Below are 27,409 nucleotides of genomic sequence, written 5' to 3'. Positions count from 1 at the left end.
TAGTGATTTTTACCGATTGGCGGACAACAACACGGGCATTGTTGATTCGTCATTGAATGAACAAGAACATAGACTTCTTGAGGACTAGGTAATGGGTGTAAAAGCGTAATTAACTTTGATTTTACAGAAATTTGTTTGCCCTCCTTCCATAGGTATTTATTTCTATTTTGTCGGATCAATATTTATGTTAAAATTTGTTCACCTTTATGAGCCAGATTTGTGAGATATTATGCCATTAAAGCCTATATATATATATATATATATATATTTACTAGCCTGGCCCAGGCAATATATATATATATATATATATATATATATATATATATATATATATATATATATATATATATATATAATATGCATATAAGACCCCACAATGATTTTTGTACAATCCTATGATGATGATTTTTGCGACATTATTCACCAGAATTGTTTCAAATTTGGTATTTGTAGTTCGTCATGGATACTACAGGCTATGACAGAAAATTATCACCACCTCCCGATTGTTTACATATCAATTTTCCCAAAAGTTTATATATCTTTCTGTATTCTTATATTATGGTTTCCAGCCAACATTTATAACACAGTTTAGGTTTTTTTCAAAGGTCAGCTAGTTGTGTATAATAATGATCCTCATAGCCGCCGTAGGTTTTAATATAGATGATTTGAGAAGATTTTCCAATCAAATTAGCAATTTAGAGTTTCGGGTTATAGAGAATATATATTCACTTTTTGATATGCCCGAAATAGTGAAACTTTTTGAAATACTGTATGGTCTGCAAATTCACGTTTTGTGTTGATAATGGATGGAAATGTAACGTTTTTTTATTTTTTTGTTAACGCAATCTAATAGTATGACGTGTTTGGTAGCCCGGACGAATATATGTGTGGAATAGCTTTTGTAGTTAATATGAAATATTTATGTCTACGTATTTGTTTTTTCAACAAAAAACACAGGAACATATTTCCAAATCAATTAATTGAATTCTAAAATAATGAAAATGCGTACGATCTTTTTTAATTGTCCATCTTTCTGCATAACGACTGATTATTTCTACTGTTTTTTACAAATTTTCATAGTGTTTTTTGGTCTTAGTCACCAATTTGTGGTGGTTTTTTTAAACTTATCTGTAGCAATTAATACTTCGGAGCAGTTGGCATCCTTGCGCAGAACCACAAAATAAATCTGTTTTATTTAAATATTCATTTTTGTTTGAAGTTAAAATCATTATTTAAAACTAATATCAGATATCATCAGTGGAGCACATATGATTGTGGGCATTCGTTAATTCATCTAAGTCATTATTGGCCAGGTTTGTTTGTTTGCTTATTTAACTGTAATTTGGCTGTGTAAAACAGCCATTATTTGAATTTCTCCTCACTTTGTTTGTTGTTGCATTTATAAAAAAAAACTTCTTTCTTATTGGTACATGCCGTTTACGCCTGCAAAGTGAGATAAAATATTATGTGTAAGTGAGACAAACATATGCCACAATAGCGGCACTTTATTTATTTTTTCTCTATTCTTAGATGATAACAACGTTGAGTGGTTTTTAATTCAGCTGCGTAAACTGGCGAGAGGATTGAGTGAGTTTTGCTGAATTTCATTGTCTTTTTACCTGGCCGTACACGTTTAAGCACACCTCATTTGGTGCCAGCGAGAAGCTGACGTTGCTCGGACCATTACAGTAATATGATAGGTGTGTATACAGTGTTGGTCACCAACAAAAAATCGATCAAATTCCATAAATGCGCACTCACAATATAAACGAACATAGATACATACAAATATTCGTTGGCCCATCTGAATGTTCGAATGAATTTTGGAATGGTGAGCCGTCCATTTTGCATTCATATCTAAGTAAAATGGTCAGTGTAAGTGCTCTAAATTAAAAATTACGAATAACAACATTGCGCGCATTGTTGCGAGTAATTTTATATTCTATAGGTGGAGCAGTGAGTTGGACTCTCAGCCGTAATCGATTGGCAAGGTATCGCATTGCAAAATTTAGTGCGTGGACCAAATTTTATAAATAATATTTTTGGCATATAAATTAATTGGTTGCTTGTGTCGCACACAACGAACACATAGCACGCGGTCGTATTATTTTAATCTATATAATTGCAGAAAATAAGCTTTAAATGACAATAAAAAACTGCAAATATCATCTTAAATATACAGAACAACGCGACCAACACAACATTTAAGAATGCAATGATCATTTCAAATTATTGGTACATATGTTCATTAATTTGTTAAGGATTATTGAGGTTAAAACTGTAACGAGTTGAAAGAACAACTTCAGTGTACTTCCTAATTAACAACAAATGTGAATTAGAAATTTCGATATTTTTAGAAATAGTTATGTTTACAAAGTAGAATACCAGACCTATTGATAAATATGCATTAATATAGCGATTTCGGCGAATGGGCAGACATAGCTTAACGTTTCTAAATAACAATCAGTATGTATAATTCTAAATAACCATTCATACCACATTTATGTATTACTTATTGACTAAACTACTAAAGAGAGTGGCGGCGGATTATGTTGTCTACCAAATATATTGTTCTATACCAAATAATATGTATATATCCCAGCCTTCATAATAAAACGAGTACTAAAATACTAGATGTGGAGTTTCTTAAATCCACCAAACCCTGTTAAACTTTTGCTAAGGTCACACTTATCAAATTTTTTTAAAAAAGTGCGCGTTTTTAAAGAATTGGCGTGTGGGAAATCCTCGCTGCCCTCATGTTTCTATGATATTAATATCCTATTCTCATCCCAGTAAATTCCTAAGTTTTCTGTGAAATTTTCAGGAAAATCCGTCTAGCCGTTTTTGATTCTATAACACAAACTTAAAAGAAAACAAGAAAAAAAGCTGTAAGTTCGGCTGGGCCGAACTTTGAATACCCTCTATCATTTGGAACGAATTTGGCAATTCTTAAAAACAATAAAATCCGTTAACATTTCTGTTAAAATCTTAAAAATACCGAATGTATCTGTTATATTAGGATCTATATGACCTGCATAGGTAGGTCTACATGGACCTGCATAGGTAACATTTGTCATAAGCCATTACAATATTCAAATGCTAAACCGAATATGGGGAGGTACCGTTATATGGGGGCTATACGAAGATGTGGACCTGCACAGACAATTTTCTGTCTTAGGCTGTAGTATCCATTACGAACTTTAAATACAAAATTTAAAACAATTCCGGTGAATAATGTCGCTAAAATCATCAAAATACCGAATATCGGGAGGTTCCGTTATATGGGGGCTATACTAAAAAGTGGACCTACATGGCCCATTTTCAAAAAGTCCTGCAGACATAACATACATTTGAGTTTATCAATCTACTTCAATTCGTTCGGAAGCTAGAGTGATTTCCACAGATTGGGTGACTAACGAATATTTCTAGTTGATACAAATTAAATGAATGGTAGACATAGTTTACGGGTTTAAATGACTTTGACATGATTGCGACAATTACATCATATGCTGATTTCTTATCCAATGAAAAGCTTTACAATCGAATCGTTTGGAATGTTTTTAATTACTCTTTTACAGTCTTGTAAACCACTCATCAAAGCAGTCGAGAATAATTTTGCCTTTGCGTAAGCAAATGTACCGTTTTACCTATGACAAAGTGACAAATTTGAAATATCAAAATATAATTAAGGACATCATACTTAATTACGTTTGCTTCTAAGCGTTCAAATGAATACACAACCAAAGTATTAGAATATGTAACCAATTGATAGGAACGTATGATTTGTATTGTATTTTAAGTTGTATTTCAGAAAATTTTTTAGAATATGCAATCATTTAAATTTATTTCGCAATTGTTATGAATATTTCAATTGGGTTCGTGATGCTAAATCTACACTGCTGTGTTGTTTTTATATATACCACTTTTTTATATAGCGATAATTTCCAACATATGAATTTTTTAAGTCTGTCAATATTAGGATGAAACCGCACTCATTGTAAAAAATACCTTTTTAAAAGCGTGCATTTCTAAAGTATAAACATAAGAATAATTTCGAACTGTTACAAATCAAACGGCGGTGCTTTTAAATTGAGTTTTTCCATAAATGGTAATTGTACGTATTTCCGTATAAAAGAATGCAGGTAATTCTTGGCCTCCTAGTTTTAGTTTTAAAATATAAGTTTCTAAACCACTTAGCATTAGAAAGAGAATAGATGGTATAGATGTCCTCCAAAAAAAATTAGGTGATATTTTAACAAAAGTCAAAAAATTTTGTTGAAGAAACTTCAAACATAACATGCGTCATCAGCTAGTCTTCTAAGTCGACCCTTTTAAAATAACATATGTAGAATTTCATGCTTATAGATATATATGTACTTTGGTCTAAGTTAACTATTTCCATGAATAAAAACGGATTGTCAAATTTGATATACCCTCTATCATATGGTGAAGAGTGTAAAACAACAGGGGTAGGTGGTCTAAATATTACGCAGTCTATTATTTCTACCAACCATTTTCCAACTAGATCGTACATATTTCTTAAAATTACAAATTGCAGATATTACTAAACAAAACTTCTTTTCCCCGAAACCTTTTCCACAATATACTTCAAAAAAACTAGTTTTGAAACTAATCTCATCTAAACTCACTAATATTTATACCTTCAAAATCGATTCTAAATGATTTGATTTTTTTGCTTTGGTTTGACTATCAATATTAAATGCAGTTTTGGGCGAGCTACAACCATAACTTTCAACAAATCGAAAAAAAGTGAGGCAATTTTTATACTCTACACCACAAGGTCAGGGTATAATGTATTTGTGCATTTGTTTGTAACAGGCACGAGGAAGCGAGATAGACCCATAGTTCCTTTTGATGATCTGAATAGATTCCCATTCTGAGTCGATTAATGCATGTCCGATCGTCTGTCTGTCCATGTATCGGGAATTTATTGCCCGATCCAGATGAAATTTTGCACAAGTCATTTATTTGATCCAAGGACGAATCCTATTGAAATTAAAGATAATTGGTCAAAATTTAGATAAATTGCGCACAAAACGTTTTATATCTGCCCAAATAGTATGGGATTTTGCACATACGACCAAATTAAACCTGGAAATAAGTATGCCAAATTTGATCGAAATCGGTTCAGTTATAGCTCCCATATATATTGTTCATCCGATTTGTTACTTTTTTCCTCCGCAGCCGTACTTTGCACCCTGTAACAACAATATTTGGGGAAATATATCAAATTCAGTTCAGAAATACCTTTGCTAAATTTTTATCGAGATTTGAATATAGCTCCCATATATATCTTCAACCGATATCAAGTTTATTGTGCTCCAAATGACTAATATTAGTCCAAATGGACTGAATTTTGGCAATTCCGACTCATTTCGAATTGGGTGAAAATCGGTTCAGATACAGCTATAGTTCCCATATGAATGTTTTATCCGATTTTGTGTTAAAGTCCCTCTCATAATATGTAGTCCACAACAATAATCTTTGGTACCAGATATCAGATGCAGCTCAAAAATAAGATTTTACAATTTTGTGAAGATCGATTCCGATCTTCTTTATCCGATATCAGGTTGATTGTGTACCAAATGACTAACATCAGTTCAAATGGACTGAATTTTGGCAATTCCGACGGAATTCAGCCTAAAAGCAAGTTTTTAAAACTTTTTCAATATCGGTTCTGATTTGGAAATATCTCCCATATATATCTTCAACCGATTTCGGGTTAATTCTGCACCATGTGGCCAATATCAGTCCAAATGACCTGAATTTTGGCACATCCAACCAAATTCAGTCTAGAAGCAAGTACATCAAATTTGGAGAAAATCGGTTAAAATATCAGGGTTCAAATATCAACCGTACCTGAGTTCGAAAATACCTTTGCCAAATTTTATCGGAACCGGTTCAGATTTTTAAATAGTTTCCTAAACATATTCATCCGATGTTACGGTCATTGCTCGCCATATATGTAATATCAGCTCAAATTGTTCAGATTTTTTTATATTCAGATTTTTACTATTTGGTGAATCTCTGTCCGTATATCTATAGCTCCAATAAATATTTTTTATATCATCCTTATCGAAGGCACATTATGCCTTATACAGCAATGTTATTTGGTTCATAGTTGGTAAGATTTACTTCACATAAATTTCCAATATAGACTATTTTGTTACGGGAGCTCTACTAAATACGCATAGCGATGTAGGGTATCCTATAGTTGGCCCGCCCGACTTTTGACCTTTTCTTACTTTCCTTTAAACCCTTTGAAAATAATCTCAGGAAGAACTAGGTTTTGTATTCATTTAAAAATTAAAGTGCGATCTGTCACAGTTGATTTCGCACAGCTTCAAAATTCTGTACCCTCAACCTGGTAACATTCATATGAATGAAAGTGTTCAACGGCCGCATACACATATATTAATTGACATAGGATTTTACACTGGTAAAATAATTGCCTTACCACATGGTCTTCTAAAAGTTACGAATTCAAAATTAATTTTGATTTGGGAAATATTGCTAAGATCTTTATAATACTGATAATTGGGGTTTGAAACTTTAATTAAATACGATGATATAACGAATATAAAGAGATACTGGGGAATAGGAAATAAATCATTAAATTGACTTTTCTTTTGTAAATTTTTTGATAAATGATTTATAACCTCGAAAATGCTTTCGAGTTCTTCAAAATACCTCAAATTAGGAAACTTTTTAGGGTACATTTTATATAGCTTAACCATACACACAGGTCTTCAAATAGTTTGCTGTATACTCCGCAAAAGTTACGATAGTTTTAAATTTTATACTGTTCTAGGGGTTACATGAAGAATCATTTGTAAAAAATATGTATTAATTCGGTCTACATTGTGATATAGCCCCCCTAAAATGATAAAGCCCCTTTCAAATTCCTCAAATGTTGGTAATTTGAGATTTTAGAAAAAAATAACACATTCTTTCAAATAATTTTAAGTATAGGACCATGTTTGATATAACCTTTATATGAAGGTATCCGCTGATTTCAGCTATTTCCACGGTCTTGGTTACATTTTTCAATTTATTTTGTTCTTATTCGGGATCTTATTTTCTAAGGGGATAGAAGACCTCTACGCGGAAATTTTCAATGTCAATGTTTCGGAGTAGCGCCCATATAAAAGTACCTCCTGATTTTACCTAATTCGAGAGTTTTGATTATATTTTCGAATCGATTTGGCTTAAAAGTTGGCTACTTTGGGGGTAGAGAACCATCTTACATGGGGCTATTATTAACAGTTGATGTATGCTTTTTAATATAGGTTTTTAACTCTCAAATGAAAACCTCTTGCTGAAAAATAGGGTCAATGTTTTTGAAACACCATAAATCGCCCGGTACATTAAGCTATATTGACATTTTTGAAATGCTTACATATTTCTGTTTAACCGAGTCATAATTTATACTAAAACATGTGCCACTTATGTGAGCCAGATCTGATATGCTTTAAAAACTGTGCATTAAAGACTAAAACTACGGACCGGCTACGCGGATTGGGCCAGGTAGTAGATTATAATGACAATGAAAAATGAAACAAAAAACAAACTGTCGACACTGTCACTAAAAAATGTTCGCGGTAGTCTACCACTAAACAAGTAAAAAAGCAGTAAGTTCGGCCGGGCCGAACTTTGAATACCCTCCACCATTTGGAACGAATTAGAAAATATTCAAAAAAATAAAATCCATTGAAAATTCATTTAAAATCTTTAAAATACCTAATATCGGAAGGTGCCGATATGTGGGGGATATGCGCTATTGTGGACCTATATAAACAAATCTATGTCTGGCGGTAAAGTACTCACAAGGAACTCCTTGTGTGGATTTTCAGAAAATTCCATTGGGAAATGTGGCTAAAATCATCAAAATCCCGAATATCGGGGGTACCGTTATGTGGGGGCTATACGATATCGTTAACCTATATAGAGAACTCTATGTCAGGGAGTAAAATACTCACAAAGAACTCCTTGTGTGGATTATTAGACAATTCCGTTGAAAAATGTGGGTAAAATCATCAAAATACCGAATATAGGGGAGTACCGTTATATGGGGGATATACGATATTGTGGACCTATATAGACAATTCCGTTTCAGGGGTAAAGTGCTCACAAAGAACTCCGTGTGTGGATTTTCAGACAATACGATTGGAAAATGTGGCTAAAATCATCAAAATACCGAATATCGCGGGGTACCGTTATATGTGGGCTATACGTTATCGTTAACCTATATAGAGAATTCTCTGTAAAGTGCTCACAAAGAACCCCTTGTATACAAAGAACCCCTTGTGACCATTCCGTTGAAAAATATGGTTAAAAACACCAAAATACCGAATATCGGGGGTACCGTTATATAAGGGCTATACGATATTGTGGACCTATATAGATAATTCTCTGTCGAGGTATAAAGTACCCACAACGAACTCCTTGTGTGGATTTTCAGACAATTCCGATAAAAAATGTGGGTAAAATCATAAAAATACCGAATATTGGGGGGTACCGTTATATGGAGGATATACGATATCGTGGACCTGTATAGACAATTCTCTCTCAGGGGGTGAAGTACTCACAAGGAACTAATTGTGTGGATTTTAAGACAATTCCATTGAAAAATGTGGCTAACATCATCAAAATACCGAATATCGGGGGGTACAGTTATATGGGGGATATACGATATCGTGGACCTATGTTGACAATTCTTCTTGAGGGGGTAAAATGCGCACAAGGGACTCCTTTTGTGGAATTTCAGACAATTCCATTGAAAAATGTGGATAAAATAAACAAAATACCAAATATCGGGGGTACCGTTATATGGGGGCTATACGATATCGTGGACCGATATACCCCACCTTCGAACTTGACCTGCCTGCAGACAAAAGAGAGATCTGTGCAAAATTTTAGCTTCCTATCTTAATTTTTAGACGTTTAGACTGTAGCGTGATTACAGCAGACGGACGGACGGACAGACGGACAGACGGACGGACAGGGCTAAATCGTCTTAGAATTTTACGCTGATCAAGAATATTTATACATTGTTGGGTCTAAAATGATTATTTCGATGAGTTACAAACGGAATGACGAACTTAATATACCCTCCATACTTTTTTTGGTGGAGGGTATAAAAATATTTTAGTGATACTGTGTACCGCAGTGGGAACACTAAAAAATTGTAGGGTACCGAAGTCGGAACGCTAAAAAATCGTTTTACACCCACATTCATTGATTTTTCGGTACCACAAACCAACAGGTAAATTATTTGCATAGTAACCCATTACAATACACCACTAAAATACCCTTTTTCGCGGAAAATTAAAAATTTTCAATGGTTAAACCCTTCAGTTTTGGTCCTTTTTTATTCTTTCTACCTATTCCCATATTTTTCTACTTTCTTCAATTTCTTCAATCTAAACATACATGACAAATAAAATGAATTCAGCTTTTATTTTCCTAATATTGAACAAAAATTAGCAATTTTTGCATTATCAAAAACATCAAACATCTAATTTTACTCACAAATCGTAAACAACATACATGTGGTACACTACCGGCACATTATTTTTTTTAATGTTCCGCCATGTGGTACACTACGATTTTGTAGTGCTCCGACTGCGGAACAGTACGATTTTGTAGTGCTCCGACTGCGGAACACTACGATTTCGTAGTGCTACGACTCTCCTCTTGTGGAATTTCAGACAATTCCATTGAAAAATGTGGATAAAATAAACAAAATACCAAATATCGGGGGTACCGTTATATGGGGGCTATACGATATCGTGGACCGATATACCCCACCTTCGAACTTGACCTGCCTGCAGACAAAAGAGAGATCTGTGCAAAATTTTAGCTTCCTATCTTAATTTTTAGACGTTTAGACTGTAGCGTGATTACAGCAGACGGACGGACGGACAGACGGACAGACGGACGGACAGGGCTAAATCGTCTTAGAATTTTACGCTGATCAAGAATATTTATACATTGTTGGGTCTAAAATGATTATTTCGATGAGTTACAAACGGAATGACGAACTTAATATACCCTCCATACTTTTTTTGGTGGAGGGTATAAAAATATTTTAGTGATACTGTGTACCGCAGTGGGAACACTAAAAAATTGTAGGGTACCGAAGTCGGAACGCTAAAAAATCGTTTTACACCCACATTCATTGATTTTTCGGTACCACAAACCAACAGGTAAATTATTTGCATAGTAACCCATTACAATACACCACTAAAATACCCTTTTTCGCGGAAAATTAAAAATTTTCAATGGTTAAACCCTTCAGTTTTGGTCCTTTTTTATTCTTTCTACCTATTCCCATATTTTTCTACTTTCTTCAATTTCTTCAATCTAAACATACATGACAAATAAAATGAATTCAGCTTTTATTTTCCTAATATTGAACAAAAATTAGCAATTTTTGCATTATCAAAAACATCAAACATCTAATTTTACTCACAAATCGTAAACAACATACATGTGGTACACTACCGGCACATTATTTTTTTTAATGTTCCGCCATGTGGTACACTACGATTTTGTAGTGCTCCGACTGCGGAACAGTACGATTTTGTAGTGCTCCGACTGCGGAACACTACGATTTCGTAGTGCTACGACTGCGATACACTACGTTTTTTAGTGCTCCGACGGCAGTACAGTACGATTCTCGCTGTGCTTCGGTACAGAATCACTAAAATATTTTTAAGGGTTGTGCTCCGGTACACAGAGGGAAAAAATTGCCTCTCTAACATATGTCTCCAAATACATTTTGCAGCAAACATATATATGTTTGCTACAGTCTCAAACATATAATATGTTCGGGTACTACAAGTAAATATATGCTTAGAATCTATATATATATATATATATATATATATATATATATAAATATATATATATATATATATATATATATATATATATATATATATATATATATATCTATATCTATAAAAGAGGAAAATGTTTGTACGTTTGTTTGTTTGTTTGTTTGTTTGTTTGTTTGTTTGTAATTTATGGACTCGAAAACTGCTGAATAGATTTTTCTGAAAATTTCCATATATACTGCAACATCGCCTGAAAGTAACATAGGCTATATACATTTTTGAATTTCCACTTGGAACTGGAGATATAGCATCAGAATCGGAGGTACCTCCCAAAAATTTAGATTTTATATGCACATATCTATTGATCGGTTAAAGATACAGTCTACAAATTTGGAATGTGTAACGGAATTTGGAACAAAAATAAGTTTGCTAAATTATATTGTAATCGGTTCAGATTTGGATATAGCTCCCATATATATTTTCGACCGATTTCGTTCATTTGAAGCCTCAAACACAATATGAATGTTCGATTCCAATGAAATTTGGAATATGTGACGGGATTTGATCCGAAAATAAATTTGTCAAATTATATTGAAATCGGTTCAGATTTGGATATAGCTCCCATATATATTTTCGGCCGATTTCAAGCATTTGATGCACCAAACACGCTATGTATCCCCAATTTCAATGAAATTTGAAACGTGTGATAGATTTTATCTAAAAAAATTTATTTCCCAAATTATATTGAAATCGGTTCAGATTTGGATATAGCTCCCATATATATTTTCGGCCGATTTCATGTATTTGGTGGACCAAATAAGATATGTATGTCCAAATTTAATGAAATTTAAAATAAGTAACGGAATCGGGAGCAAAAATGAATTTTTCAAATTATATTGAAATCGGTTCAGATTTGGATATAGCTCCCATATATATTTTCCGCCGATTTCACATATTTGATGCACAAAACACGATACGTATTTCCGATTCCAATGAAATTCGGCATGAGTGGCTAAATTTGGTACAAAAATAAATTTGACAAATTATATTCAAATACGCTCAGATTTAATTATAGCTCCCATATATATACTCAGCCGATTTCACATATTTGATGCACCCAAAGCGAGAAAGACGAAATCTGGCACCAGAAAAAATTTCCAAATTTTATTGAAATCAGTTGAGGTTTGGGTATAGCTAACATATGTGTGGTTACAATAATAAATGTGACAAATTAATTGGAAATTAGTTAAGATTTGGATACAGCTCCCATATATATATTCTCGGCCGATTTCACGTATTTGACGCACCAATTTCAATGAAATATGAAAGGTGTGGCGGAATTTGGTGTAAAAGTAATTTTTTTAAAATTATATTTAAATCGTATCAGATTGGGATATGATTTTAATAAGAACCATTGACCCACAACGCCTTAGGCTAACACTAAAAAACAACACAACAATTAATTTGAAATACGCTTATTACGGCGAAGTATGTTGCTATCTCGAATTCATTAATTGCAACAGAAATGCCACTCAACTTCAAAAGATTGCGGTTTACTGCACGCTTGGTATTTGCTATGATTGCAATGAAATTTGGAATATGTGACTGTATTTGATCCGAAAATAAATTTGTCAAATTATATTGAAATCGGTTCAGATTTGGATATAGCTCCCATATATATTTTCGGCCGATTTCAAGCATTTGATGCACCAAACACGCTATGTATCCCCAATTTCAATGAAATTTGAAACGTGTGATAGATTTTATCTAAAAAAATTTATTTCCCAAATTATATTGAAATCGGTTCAGAGTTGGATATAGCTCCCATATATATTTTCGGCCGATTTCATGTATTTGGTGGTCCAAATAAGATATGTATGTCCAAATTTAATGAAATTTAAAATAAGTAACGGAATCGGGAGCAAAAATGAATTTTTCAAATTATATTGAAATCGGTTCAGATTTGGATATAGCTCCCATATATATTTTCGACCGATTTCATGTATTTGATGCACCAAACACGCTATGTATCTCTAATTTCAATGAAATTTGGAATCTGTAGGGGAAATTAAAACAAATATACATTTGTCAAATTATAGTAAGATCGGTTCAGATTTGGATATAGCTCTCATATATATTTTCGACCGATTTCATGTATTTTATGCACCATGCACGATATGTATGTTCGATTCCAAAGAAATTTGGAATATGTAACGGGATTTTGATTAGAAAATGAATTAGTCAAATTATATTAAAATCGGTTCAGATTTGGATATAGCTCCCATATATATTTTCCGCCGATTTCACATATTTGATGCACAAAACACGATACGTATTTCCGATTCCAATGAAATTCGGCATGAGTGGCTAAACTTGGTACAAAAATAAATTTGACAAATTATATTCAAATACGCTCAGATTTAATTATAGCTCCCATATATATACTCAGCCGATTTCACATATTTGATGCACCCAAAGCGAGAAAGACGAAATCTGGCACCAGAAAAAATTGCCAAATTTTATTGAAATCAGTTGAGGTTTGGGTATAGCTAACATATGTGTGGTTACAATAATAAATGTGACAAATTAATTGGAAATTAGTTAAGATTTGGATGTAGCTCCCATATATATATTCTCGGCCGATTTCACGTATTTGACGCACCAATTTCAATGAAATATGAAAGGTGTGGCGGAATTTGGTGTAAAAGTATTTTTTTTAAAATTATATTTAAATCGTATCAGATTGGGATATGATTTTAATAAGAACCATTGACCCACAACGCCTTAGGCTAACACTAAAAAACAACACAACAATTAATTTGAAATACGCTTATTACGGCGAAGTATGTTGCTATCTTGAATTCATTAATTGCAACAGAAATACCACTCAACTTCAAAAGATTGCAGTTTACTGCACGCTTGGTATTTGCTATGAAATAAATAAATCCGAAGGACAAACCCTTCGTGTATGTATATCATGTTACCGTTTTTCTAATGGTTTTGTATATTTACGCATTAAAGTAGTGCAATAATTTTTTTTTTTAATTATAAAATTTGTTTTTTTTTTTTAACCAACATATATTCGTAAATAAAATTTTGAATGCATATAAAATCAAAAGGGGTAGCGAAGCGCACCGGGTTCAGCTAGTATATCTATAAAAGAGGAAAATGTTTGTATGTTTGTTTGTTTGTTTGTTTGTTTGTTTGTTTGTAATTTATGGACTCGAAAACCGCTGAATAGATTTTACTGAAAATTTCCATATATACTGCAACATCGCCTGAAAGTAACATAGGCTATATACATTTTTGAATTTCCAATTGGAACTGGAGATATAGCATCAGAATCGGAGGTACCTCCCAAAAATTTAGATTTTATATGCACATATCTATTGATTGGTTGAAGATACAGTCTCCAAATTTGGAATACGTAACGGAATTTGGAACAAAAATAAGTTTGCCAAATTATATTGTAATCGGTTCAGATTTAGATATAGCTCCCATATATATTTTTGACCGATTTCGTTCATTTGATGCCTCAAACACAATATGAATGTTCTATTCCAATGAAATTTGGAATGTGTGACGGGATTTAATCCGAAAATAAATTTGTCAAATTATATTGAAATCGGTTCAGATTTGGATATAGCTCCCATATACATTTTCGGCCGATTTCATGTATTTGATGGACCAAACACGACATGTATTTCCAATTGTAATGAAATTTAAAATAAGTAACGGAATTGGGAGCCAAAATGAATTTGTCATATTAAATTGAAATCGGTTCAGATTTGGATATAGCTCCCATATATATTTTCGACCGATTTCATGTATTTGATGCACCAAACACGCTATGTATCTCTAATTTCAATGAAATTTGGAATGTGTAGCGGAAATTAAAACAAATATACATTTGTCAAATTATATTAAAATCGGTTCAGATTTGAATATAGCTCTCATATATATTTTCGACCGATTTCATGTATTTTATGCACCATACACGATATGTATGTTCGATTCCAAAGAAATGTGGAATATGTAACGGGATTTTGATTAGAAAATAAATTATTCAATTTATATTAAAATCGGTTCAGATTTGGATATAGCTCCCATATATATTTTCCGCCGATTTCACATATTTGATGCACAAAACACGATACGTATTTCCGATTCCAACGAAATTCGGCATGAGTGGCTAAATTTGGTACAAAAATAAATTTGACAAATTATATTCAAATACGCTCAGATGTGATTATAGCTCCCATATATATACTCAGCCGATTTCACATATTTGATGCACCCAAAGCGAGAGAGACAAAATCTGGCACCAGAAAAAATTGCCAAATTATATTGAAATCAGTTGAGGCCGATTTCATACATATTATGCACCAAACACGATATATGACCGATTCCAATGAAATTCAGAATGTGTGGCGGAATTTGGTTATAATAATAAATGTGATAAATTAATTGGAAATTAGTGAAGATTTGGATATAGCTCCCATATATATATATATATATATTCTCGGCCGATTTCACATATTTGACGCACCAATTTCAATGAAATATGAAAGGTGTGGCGGAGTTTGGTGTAAAAGTAATTTTTTTAAAATTATATTTAAATCGGATCAGATTGGGATATGATTTTAATAAGAACCATTGACCCACAACGCCTTAGGCTAACACTAAAAAACAACACAACAATTTATTTGAAATACGCTTATTACGGCGAAGTATGTTGCTATCTCGAATTCACTAATAGCAATAGAAATGCCACTCTACTTAAAAAAATTGCAGTTTCCTGCACGCTTGGTATTTGCTATGAAATAAATAAATCCAAAGGACAAACCCTTCGTGTATGCATGTCATGTTACTGCTTTTGTAATGATTTTGTTTATTAACGCATTAAATTAGTGCAATATTTTTTTAATTTTTAAATTTGTTTTTTCTTTATCCAACATATATTCGTAAATAAAATTTTGAACATATATAAAATCAAAAGGGGTAGCGAAGCGCACCGGGTTCAGCTAGTATATATATATAGATACTTAAATACAAACACATATATGATTGATCCCTTTATTGTTGTTTTTATAAAAACAACGTTTGTTTATTAGTTGAGAACGGTGGTAATGTTTACCATAGGGTAAGGCAGGGAAAGAGCCACCAATCCTCATCCCTTGTTTTTTGTCTGGGACATGGCACGTAGTAGAGTTTGTAATGGATTCTTGCTTATATCACACATATAGTTGTACCTTCGAATATTTTGTATTTTATTGATTTTAGTTTTTTTAAACTTTGTATTTTATAATAATCTTAAGAATTTGGTGCATAGCGATTTATCAAGTATGAAAATAAAAAAAAAACAATCTTTGCTGACGGTTTCACCAAAACAATACAGAAACCAGTAAAGAAAGGCTAAAAATCGGGTGGGCCCACTTTATGATTAGCTACACCATTTTGAATATCTAGTTGAGCTGTCCATAACAAATCATATCAACTATGATCGTTTCTAAATTTGAAGGAAGCATTTGTGTCTGAACCGATTTTCATCAAAATCCATCCTATTTGAACTGATATTACGCTTTTCAGGCACAACAATCGTCAAATCGGATAAATATATATATAGGGAGAGAGATATATATATATCTCTATAAAAGTTAGCTGTGGTATTTTTAAGCTGTATTTGATAGCAGGGCTCAACTATCGTTGTTGTGGAGAGCATTTTACGGGTATGAGAGTGCATATTACGACTGTGGGGGTAACAAAAATAACAAATCGGTCGGAGCTGTAGCTATATCTGAACCGGTTTTGTGTACGGTAACGGAGTTAAAGTAACGCAGGTCCTGAAAAACAACTAAGAGTTATTTACTTATGAATGAAAATGCTAGTCCGTGTGTCGGAAAGATGCGACAGACCATAAGTTCCTTTAACAAAAAATTGTTGTACCCAAAAATGATGATCGTATTTAATTCTTTTAGGAGGAATAGTCAAGGTGTTTGTTTTAAGTTCTTCTTTTTTATTGAAATATATTTCGAAACAAGCGCTAAAATTATATTGTAATATTTTTTCGATGGTGTAGTATTACTTTTTTTTAGTTATACGGGAAATTGGCCTCAATAATGATGGCCGATCTTCGGCTCTTGAAATTAATTGGAAACTATAACTTCGTTGTTCGTTTAAACTGATCATTAATCAATATAAATATGATTGAGCATAACTTGTAGCTATGTACATGCACTTATGTATATTTAATACAGTTATGAAGACACTAAATGTAGAAAACCGCATCCTAAAAGCTTCCTAATTACCGTCCAAATTCAAGTCAAGGGTGAGCCGTAGGGGGTCTTGTTTGATTCCAAACAATGCCGATCGATCATAATTAAAGCATATTTGGTCGCGTAATGTATATGCCTTGGTATTAGAGTACACACACAATCGCACTGTTACGAGTTAATTGCATTTCGTCCATTTATAACGTCGGTAGTCGAAATCAATTATCACAACAACGTTGACAACACAACAAAGCAACGGAAAATTAATTTTCCTCCTCCTTCGGATGGTCATCATTCATGTTGCTATAAGGGGCAGCAGCAACACCATATTAACGCTCATGATCAGTGCTGCCAACTTTAATGTGGCTGAACTTCCGACTGGCTGAATTTTTTGTAAGCCCCTTACAGCGTTACCTACAATTCGACGTAGCGTACACAAAAATTCAACTTCTCCACCATGGTAAGACGTTTTGCACGTCCGTGTTACCCAAATACGCTAGGTCCATATTTTATAAACTACAAATTAAAATGTTTTAAAAATTGAAAAATCTTTTGTGTAGATTTCATTTCTGTTTTCAACACAAAGAAAGGACTTGTTTTAATTTTTTGAAAATGTTGAACATTGAAATTTTGTACGCCCGACGCATTTTGGTAACTCTCATATAAATACATATGTTTCAGTTGTGTGTAAAAGAGTATAGTTCTTTCAATTAATGCCAATGTATGTATTTTTATGCGCTACCTCACCTGTGGTACAGTATATTACGTATTTGTTTGTAACAGACAAATGAATACAACGCAGAACATTTGTATCTTTTCATGACCTAAAGAGAATGAACATTGTTCATAAGAACATAGAATCGTTTAGTAGATATAGCCGAAAAAACAAGTATATAAAGGATATTGTCGGACATTGCCGACTATGATAAACCCTAGATTTCACATGTTATAGATTATCTCTTTTTGGAATAAATAAGCTATGATAAACGGTGTAATGAAAGGGACGGCGTAATGAAGGTGAAAAATCGAAGAATTTAAAACATGTATGATTTTTTTACAAGTAGGATCGACATATGTTATATATAACTCAAGAAAAGCTGGATAAAAAATAGAGAAAAATACGCCCATAAAAATGTACGTTTATTTTTATTTTTTTTTGTTTTTTTTTTATAATATTATGTATTGCATGAAATTTTTTCAATTTTAAGTTCTATATATATCCCAATATCCCAACAGCGTTTTGGGTTCCCTAGTCAAACTTGTTGGCAAAAAATTCATTGAATTAAATATGATAAGCCAAATTGAAAAAAATCGAACATTATATAAAAAAAATCGTACATTATATAAAGCAAAAAACAAAATGAAAAAAAAAAAAATTTCAACTTCTTCGCAGATTTTTTACAGCAAATGTTTAAAGGTCCTTACAAAGTTTGTCAACAGAATGTACTATTATTTTGAAATACAATTCCATGGAAAAATGTTTCTCGATTTTTTTTCCCGATTTTAGAATTTCTAAATTTTTTCGAGACTTTTTTGCGATTTAAAAAAAAAGTAATTATTCTATAACTTTGGTGTGACCGCGTTAAATTAGTTCGAAATCATCTATTCAGGTTCGCCTCCACACACTTTGATACTACACTTCAATGCAATCCGCCTGCAATTTCAGTTTTCAAGAAATCGAGTCAATTAAATGAAGTTAATTAAAGTGGACATGGTAAAATATTGATTTTTTTGCTCATAGCTTATCATCTTCTGAAGTGATATTATTCGTATAGTTCCACTTACCCAATAAATGCATAAAATTTAAAAATAATAGTTTTGTCAAGTTTGGATTCCAGTATGATTTGTAGTCTTTAGATTATAGTGAGCGCCATATGTGTAATACCTGTCCGAACCGAATTCATTCTAGAAGCAAGTACTTCAAATACATATGTTTCATCCGATTTGGTGTTAAGGCATAGACAAACAAAGGTATAGACTAAAAGTTGTCTCATCTGTTATCTCTGAAAAAAGTGCTTCAATAGATGTCGTTCATGTTGTGAGAGAGGCTCAGTAGACTCACTCAATTCTCTCAAAATACAAAATATTGAATATTTTTATGATTTATTATTATTTATCAATTGAAAATCAAACAGTGACTTGGCTTACATTTACATTACCCAACTATGGCATGAAATATAAAAATATAGAACTTAAATAGCAGAAAAATGAATAAATTGTTTTCGAAGTCGAGTGACTTCACTAGCCCTGAGTGACTTAACTTACCCAAGATCAACCATAGTGACATCTGCCGGAAGTGGTAAATTTTAAAGCTTTTTAGTCTATACCTTTATTTGTATATGGTTTAAGTCCCTTACATTCGTACCATTTATCTCATACAGCTCAGAAATCCATTTTTAATTACATAATTTTAGAGATCGGTTCAGATTTTGATAGTGCATATCAGCTCAAATAGAATGGATTTGATAAAAAGTGGCTTTAGTTATGCTTTAGATCCGATTATGTTTTAATTTTAGTGTTCTCAAAGACGTGAGGTACAACAGCCCCGTCGAATTTGGTGGCAATCGATTCACAGTAGGATATATCGCAAATATATTAGATCCTTTCGGTTTAACTGCTCTAAAGCCATAATACACATTTAAAACGATCAAATACCAAATATATACATTTTTTTACGGGTAGTTCTACTAAATATGCGTGGTGGTGTAAGGTATCATAAAGTCGGCCCACATTTCTCTACTGGCCTTTATCTGTTTTATTGTAAATCCTATTTACTAAAATGGAGATCATCTATGTATGTATTATCCTGTAAATTAGCTTCTAAAACTCATTTGTAATACTTCATTCCGTATATATGTTATTGATTTACTTGTAATGCAAAAGGTAGTTTGTTTACATTACCTTCTTAAGGGGTAGTCGGGTCAAATATCTTTTTAAGCTTTGCTAACTACATTAAATGGAGATATTGAAAATGTTTTCTAAACTTAATTCCGAGAAAACAAAAATTTGTAGACGAGTTTCCAAAAGTAGTTTCATTTTAAATGTTAAAATAATCCGTGTTGGCAGCACTGTATCTCGTGTATCTATGTGAAAAATATAAAAAATAAACATTAAATCGGCAATTCAGACAAAACACACACAACAATACTGACAAATGTATGTTGTTTTTATTAGTGTAGTAACAGATATACTTATACATTCATACATACATACATACATACATGTATGAATACTAAAGCAACTGCATAGCTCAGAATGATATGGAAACCAGAATAACTGGTAATTATTACACATTCGTTCGCTACCTTTATTCAATTTCCATTTTTTTTCATTACGAGTTGGGTATTTTTTGTTTGCGTTCGTTATTACAACAAAAGAAATTTACGTGTGCACACATCCACACAATGGAATTTAACGTGTCCACAGTAGCCAATTTGGCCTTATATGTTGACACAAGCGATGTCTCGATATGGGAACCTGTGGTAACTCCTGAAACCACTCAATAGAAGCACTCACGTCGCTCTCCCACTCATCTTTCACACTCAAATGCAGTGCGATTTCAGGGAGTGTATATATGTATATGTATGTGTGTGTATGTCATGCTCCATCGTAATTGTCGGTTCTCCAGTAATACAACACAAATCCAACAGCACACGAAGTAGCAAACACGCACCATGACACCACCCAGCTCAACCGTTGAAACTTAAACGTGTTGTATAGCTGTGTGTGAGTTCATTGATTGGGGATGAGTTTTTGTGTTGAGCATCAACAAAACAGCAATTAAGCACTTCTCTCGTCGCCGCATTCAGTTATCGTCGTGTATGTGTTTCGAATTAACGCGGTTGCCGTTTTGCTCGGAACAAGCGCAGCTTTACAAAAGCGTCGGCATTTCGATCGTTTCTCTGTAATCGTAAACTTTGTGGCAAGTCAATTTAAGCGTAGCTTCCTCCCACTGACATTGAAGTGACAACCAAAGTAGATAGACAAGCCGACAGAGATCAGACAGGCGTGCTTATCTGATGCGATTGCAAAAACGTTGTACATGCATGCACACATTCATAAATTGGAACATACTTTGATAGGTTGTGTGGAACGTGAAAACGAAATAAGAGTATTCGTACACTTTATATGGAGCGTAAACATCCGAACCAAATAAATTATCGAATTATAGTCTAAACAGCTGCTGCGAAATTATTTAAATAATTAAGCTAATTCGAATTGTTTCGGTTTAAAATTAAATTTGGTCCATTTGATAACATATACCAGTGCTCTTGCAGTTACATACGTGTGCACATATATTGTTAATAGGAAAAGGCCTTATACTGTACATATGTATTCTCGGCGCGTTGACTGCTGAAAGTTCGTCTGATAAAAGTGAGTTTCCCGCTCTGTGGAGTATGGAATCTCCTCCACGACATACAGCTGTTAACTTAACTAGTGGTGGTAATTCCAACGGTAGTAGCTGCGAAGCAGTGAATTTGGTTAATCCAAATGTTTCACTGGCCGGTATAAGTACATTAAGTACAGCTACATTACCGTCGGTGCCCATCCCTCTCCCTTCTTCAGGTAATTGCAACTTTTTTGTTAATAAATATGTAAAATGATAACTGCTAGGATCCGACGGCGTTTCGGTTCTCTGAAATACTAACTGCTAAACTGAATAGAGTGAGCGTGCCAGTAGAACTGCTCTTCAAGGATTTCCACATTAAGTTACAGCAAATTGATATTCTGTATATTTTTAGATAAAAGAAGAACGATTTTAATTTTATTTGATAAATTTTTCAAATTAAGAACACTAGTGATTTGTTGTCGGTACCACTTCCGTATTGTCGGCAGTAAGGAAGACAATAATTTTAGACATAGACAAATACAGATATATGCGAAGAAAAGCTCTCACTGAATATGTTCAAATTGAGAGATTCGACAGCGCGGCTCTTTTTTCGATTGCTAATAAATGCATAATGCGTCGAATAATACTTGTTTTTTTGTTGTCGAGTTTTGCGTCCATACCTCTGTTTGTCTATGGTTCAAAATGTTTCAAAAACCCTTTTCATGTTATATAGCTGAATACACTTCGCTACCCCTTTTGATTTTATAGGCTTTTACAATTTTTTTATACGAATGTTGTGTGTTTTTTAATAAAAATAAAACAAATTCAAGAATTTTCTTTTTCTACTAACACTTGAACATGCCACGTACACCTGACCAGGAAAAAATAAGGATCTACCAAATTTAGTCCAACATTTCTGTCGAAATTGGGGGTTCGAGGTAGCAATACATCTGAACCTACTTATTTCCCCGTAATATTTTACTGTTAGCTTTGTACGATTGTATAGGTGTGGATTTATTTTTTTAATAAAATAATAGGAAAAACAACTTTGAGTACTTGATAAAGTCTGACAGATCCAAAGAATTTAGGAATGCATTTCCTGTAATTCTATTTAGAATGCTACTGTTTATGTTATGTTCACATAACCACTGACTATTGTTTTCAATATTGGGAAACACACAATCTACTAATTTTTAAATATATTTGGTTAATCTACAGAAGTGGGATGAAAGTGTTATTTATTTCGTGGCTGCTTTTCTTTTTCATTTCCTAGGGCTATTGTCACTCATCTCAAATTATGATTTTGTATCATTGGAGCACTTTAAACTCATTCCATATTTTATAAAAATTTGAAGTACACAACGTGTTTGATACATCAAATAAATGAGCCATATCAAAATTCCAAACGATTTCAAAATAATTTGACAAATAAATTTTTAGACCCAATCGATGTTTCATTGAAATTGTAGATACATAGCGTATTTGTTGCATCAAATACACGAAATCAGCCGAAACTATATATCTTCTATATCTATAAAAGAGGAAAATGTTTGTATGTTTGTTTGTTTGTTTGTTTGTTTGTTTGTAATTTATGGACTCGAAAACCGCTGAATAGATTTTCCTGAAAATTTCCATATATACTGCAACATCGCCTGAAAGTAACATAGGCTATATACATTTTTGACTTTCCACTTGGAACTGGAGATATAGCATCAGAATCGGAGGTACCTCCCAAAAATTTAGATTTTATATGCACATATCTATTGATTGGTTGAAGATACAGTCTTCAAATTTGGAATACGTAACGGAATTTGGAACAAAAATAAATTTGCTAAATTATATTGTAATCGGTTCAGATTTAGATATAGCTCCCATATATATTTTCGACCGATTTCGTTCATTTGATGCCTCAAACACAATATGAATGTTCGATTCCAATGAAATTTGGAATGTGTGACGGGATTTAATCCGAAAATAAATTTGTCAAATTATATTGAAATCGGTTCAGATTTGGATATAGCTCCCATATATATTTTCGGCCGATTTCAAGCATTTGATGCACCAAACACGCTATGTATCCCCAATTTCAATGAAATTTGAAACGTGTGATAGATTTCATCTAAAAAATTGATTTCCCAAATTATATTGAAATCGGTTTAGATTTGGATATAGCTCCCATATACATTTTCGGCCGATTTCATGTATTTGGTGGACCAAACACGACATGTATTTCCAATTGTAATGAAATTTAAAATAAGTAACGGAATTGGGAGCCAAAATGAATTTGTCAAATTAAATTGAAATCGGTTCAGATTTGGATATAGCTCCCATATATATTTTCGACCGATTTCATGTATTTGATGCACCAAACACGCTATGTACCTCTAATTTCAATGAAATTTGGAATGTGTAGCGGAAATTAAAACAAATATACATTTGTCAAATTATATTAAAATCGGTTCAGATTTGGATATAGCTCTCATATATATTTTCGACCGATTTCATGTATTTTAGGCACCATACACGATATGTATGTTCGATTCCAAAGAAATTTGGAATATGTAACGGGATTTTGATTAGAAAATGAATTAGTCAAATTATATAAAAATCGGTTCAGATTTGGATATAGCTCCCATATATGTTTTCCGGCGATTTCACATATTTGATGCACAAAACACGATACGTATTTCCGATTCCAATGAAATTCGGCATGAGTTGCTAAATTTGGTACAAAAATAAATTTGACAAATTATATTCAAATACGCTCAGATGTGATTATAGCTCCCATATATATACTCAGTCGATTTCACATATTTGATGCACCCAAAGAGAGAGAGACAAAATCTGGCACCAGAATTTTGCACCAAACACGATATATATGACCGATTCCAATGAAATTCAGAATGTGTGGCGGAATTTGGTTATAATAATAAATGTGATAAATTAATTGGAAATTAGTGAAGATTTGGATATAGCTCCCATATATATGTTCTCGGCCGATTTCACATATTTGACGCACCAATTTCAATGAAATATGAAAGGTGTGGCGGAGTTTGGTGTAAAAGTAATTTTTTTTTTTAAATTATATTTAAATCAGATCAGATTGGGATATGATTTTAATAACCATTGACCCACAACGCCTTAGGCTAACACTAAAATACAACACAACAATTGATTTGAAATACGCTTATTACGGCGAAGTATGTTGCTATCTCGAATTCACTAATACCAATAGAAATGCCACTCTACTTAAAAAAATTGCAGTTTCCTGCACGCTTGGTATTTGCTATGAAATAAATAAATCCAAATGACAAACCCTTCGTGTATGCATGTCATGTTACTGCTTTTGTAATGATTTTGTTTATTAACGCATTAAATTAGTGCAATATTTTTTTTTTTTTTTAATTTTTAAATTTGTTTTTCTTTATCCAACATATATTCGTAAATAAAATTTTGAATGCATATAAAATCAAAAGGGGTAGCGAAGCGCACCGGGTTCAGCTAGTCTAATATATAATCTGAAGTGATTTCAATATATGTAACTTAACTCGACAAATTTATTTTTGTACCAAATTCCGTTACTCATTCCAAATTTCATTGGAATCCGACATACACATTGGTGCATAAATTGCATGATTTACATTGCAAGATTGTCAATACATGTGTACCGGTCGATTTATAGTGTTTCACCTGACCTCATTTTTCAGCCAGAGGTTTTAATTTAAGAGTTAGAAACCTAAATATTATAGCAAATATATTAAAAAGCTATCAACTGTTTATAATAGCCCGATGTAAGCTGGTTATCTACTCCCAAAGTAGCCTAAAGGCACTCCTTTTTATGAGCGCTACTTCGAAACAGTGCCATTGAAATTTTTTTGCGAAGCTAAGATGACTAAATGGTGCCAAATCAATCGGGGCCAAGACCGCGGAAATACATGAAATCAACGGACACCTACATTTGAGGTCTATACCAAAACGTGGGCCTATGCTTATAAATAAAATCTCAAATTACCAAAATTTGAGGGAATTAGTTCGAACAAGTTAAAAAGCAGTAAGTTCGCCGGGCCGAACTTTTAATACCCTCCACCATTTGCAACGAATTTGGAAATTTTCAAAAAATAAAATCCGTTAAAAATTCTGTTAAAATTTTAAAAATACCGAATATTGCCGTTATAAAATTGCCATTACCATATTCAAATTCGAAACTTGAAATAGACGGTGAATAATGTAGCTAAAATCATCAAAATATCGTATATAAGGAGGTGCCGTTAAATTGGAGCTGTGCGAAAACCTGGACCAGCATAGACAATTTTCTGTCACAGGCTGTAACATCCATTACGAACTTCAAATACCACATCTCAAACAATTTCGGTGGGTATTGTACCTAAAATCGTCAAAATACCGAATATAGGGAGGTACTGATATATGAGGCCTATACGAAGACCTGGAACCGCACAGACAATTTTCTGTCACAGACTGTAGTTCCCATAACGAACTTTAAGTACCAAATTTGAAACAATTCCCGTGAATTATGTCGTTAAAATCATCAAAATACCGAATATCGGGAGGTACTGATATATGGGGCCTATACGAAGACCTGGACCAGCACAGACAATTTTCTGTCACAGACTGTAGTTCCCATAACGAACTCCAAATACCAATTTTGAAACAATTCCGGTTATTAATGTCGCTAAATCATCAAAATACCGAATATAGGGAGGTACCGTTATATGGGGGCTATACGAAGACGTGGACCTGCACAGACAATTTTCTGTCTTTGGGTGTAGTATCCATTTTGAACTTCAAGTACCAAATTTGAAACAATTCCCGTGAATTATGTCGTTAAAATCATCAAAATACCGAATATCGGGGGGTACCGTTATATGGGGGCTATACGAAGACATGGACTTGCACAGACAATTTTCTGTCTTAGGGTGTAGTATCCATTTGGAACTTCAAATACCGAATTTGAAACAATTCCGGTGAATAATGTCGCTAAAATCGTCAAAAATACCGAATATCGGGAGGTACCGTTATATGGGGGCTATACGAAAACGTAGACCTACATGGCCCATTTACGAACTTAACCTGCCTACTGGAAAAATAAACATGTGTGCAAAATTTTAGCCTTCTATCTCAATTCATTCGAACGATAGCGTGGTTACAATAGACAGACAGACAGACAGACAGACGGACATCGCTAAATCGACTTAGAATTTTAGGCTGATCAAGAAGATATATACTTTCTTGGGTCTGACATGAGTATTTCGAGGAGTTACAAACGGAATGACAAAGTTAATATACCGTCCATAGTATGGTGGAGGGTATAAAAATATGACTTAATTCTTATAAGGGGAATATATTAAAACGTATACAGAACTGACCTATAGTTTGAACAATTGTAACCCATAGGACTGCATCAAATATAAAATTCTATCGTAATTTTTGCCGTGTATAGAGCAAAATATTTGTGACCCTTTGTGTGTGGTTAAGGACATATATGAGGGGCCTGAAAAAGTTTGGCCTGTCAACACAAAATCCTTTTGGGATTTTTATCTATTAACCGAAAACTATTCACTTAGAATTTAATTATATTAATTACTCACTATAGCGCATAGATCCCCTACACTGGTGCCTGCAGTTTAAGGTATCTCTAAGGGTTCGGAAGAATTTTCGGAGGATATGAATCCTTATGTTTTGTATAGTCCGCATATTACAGTGCCCCTTCATTTCACATTTTTAGCAGCAGCACCATGTAGGTCCTAAATTACAGTTCTAGTTAGGAAAGGTCACCATTTTGTATTGTATCGTGTTCTTTGTTCCAAGTAACCATTCCGAAATGGTATGAATTGCCAAAATATGGCCAGCCGTTCTTGAATAATAAGCGAAGTAGCTAACATAACTTCATTTTATATATAAAGATTGACAAAAACCAAATTTGATAC

The 27,409-nt window shown here is 33.1% G+C and overlaps 1 protein-coding gene across 5 annotated transcripts in view; it reads left to right on the top strand.

The window, feature by feature from the left end:
• Positions 1–1,912: 1,912 nt before the first annotated feature.
• LOC101888096 (paired box protein Pax-6) overlaps positions 1,913–27,409 on the top strand; it is a 217,730-nt gene continuing 192,233 nt past the window's right edge. For 2 of the 5 annotated variants that reach the window (XM_059131819.1, XM_059131816.1), the window contains exon 1: positions 20,922–21,700. In XM_059131819.1, the coding sequence (XP_058987802.1) occupies positions 21,532–21,700 (169 nt within the window). In that variant the 5' untranslated portion in view covers positions 20,922–21,531. Of the gene's footprint in view, positions 1,992–20,921; positions 21,701–27,409 lie in introns of those variants that run through there. The other 3 variants (XM_059131815.1, XM_059131811.1, XM_059131817.1) reach the window with 3 other exon arrangements.

The sequence above is a fragment of the Musca domestica genome, unplaced genomic scaffold (assembly GCF_030504385.1).
Source record: "Musca domestica strain aabys unplaced genomic scaffold, Musca_domestica.polishedcontigs.V.1.1 9, whole genome shotgun sequence".
In the NCBI taxonomy this organism is placed as follows: Eukaryota; Metazoa; Arthropoda; class Insecta; order Diptera; family Muscidae; genus Musca; species Musca domestica.
This window is presented reverse-complemented; position numbering and strand designations above follow the sequence as displayed.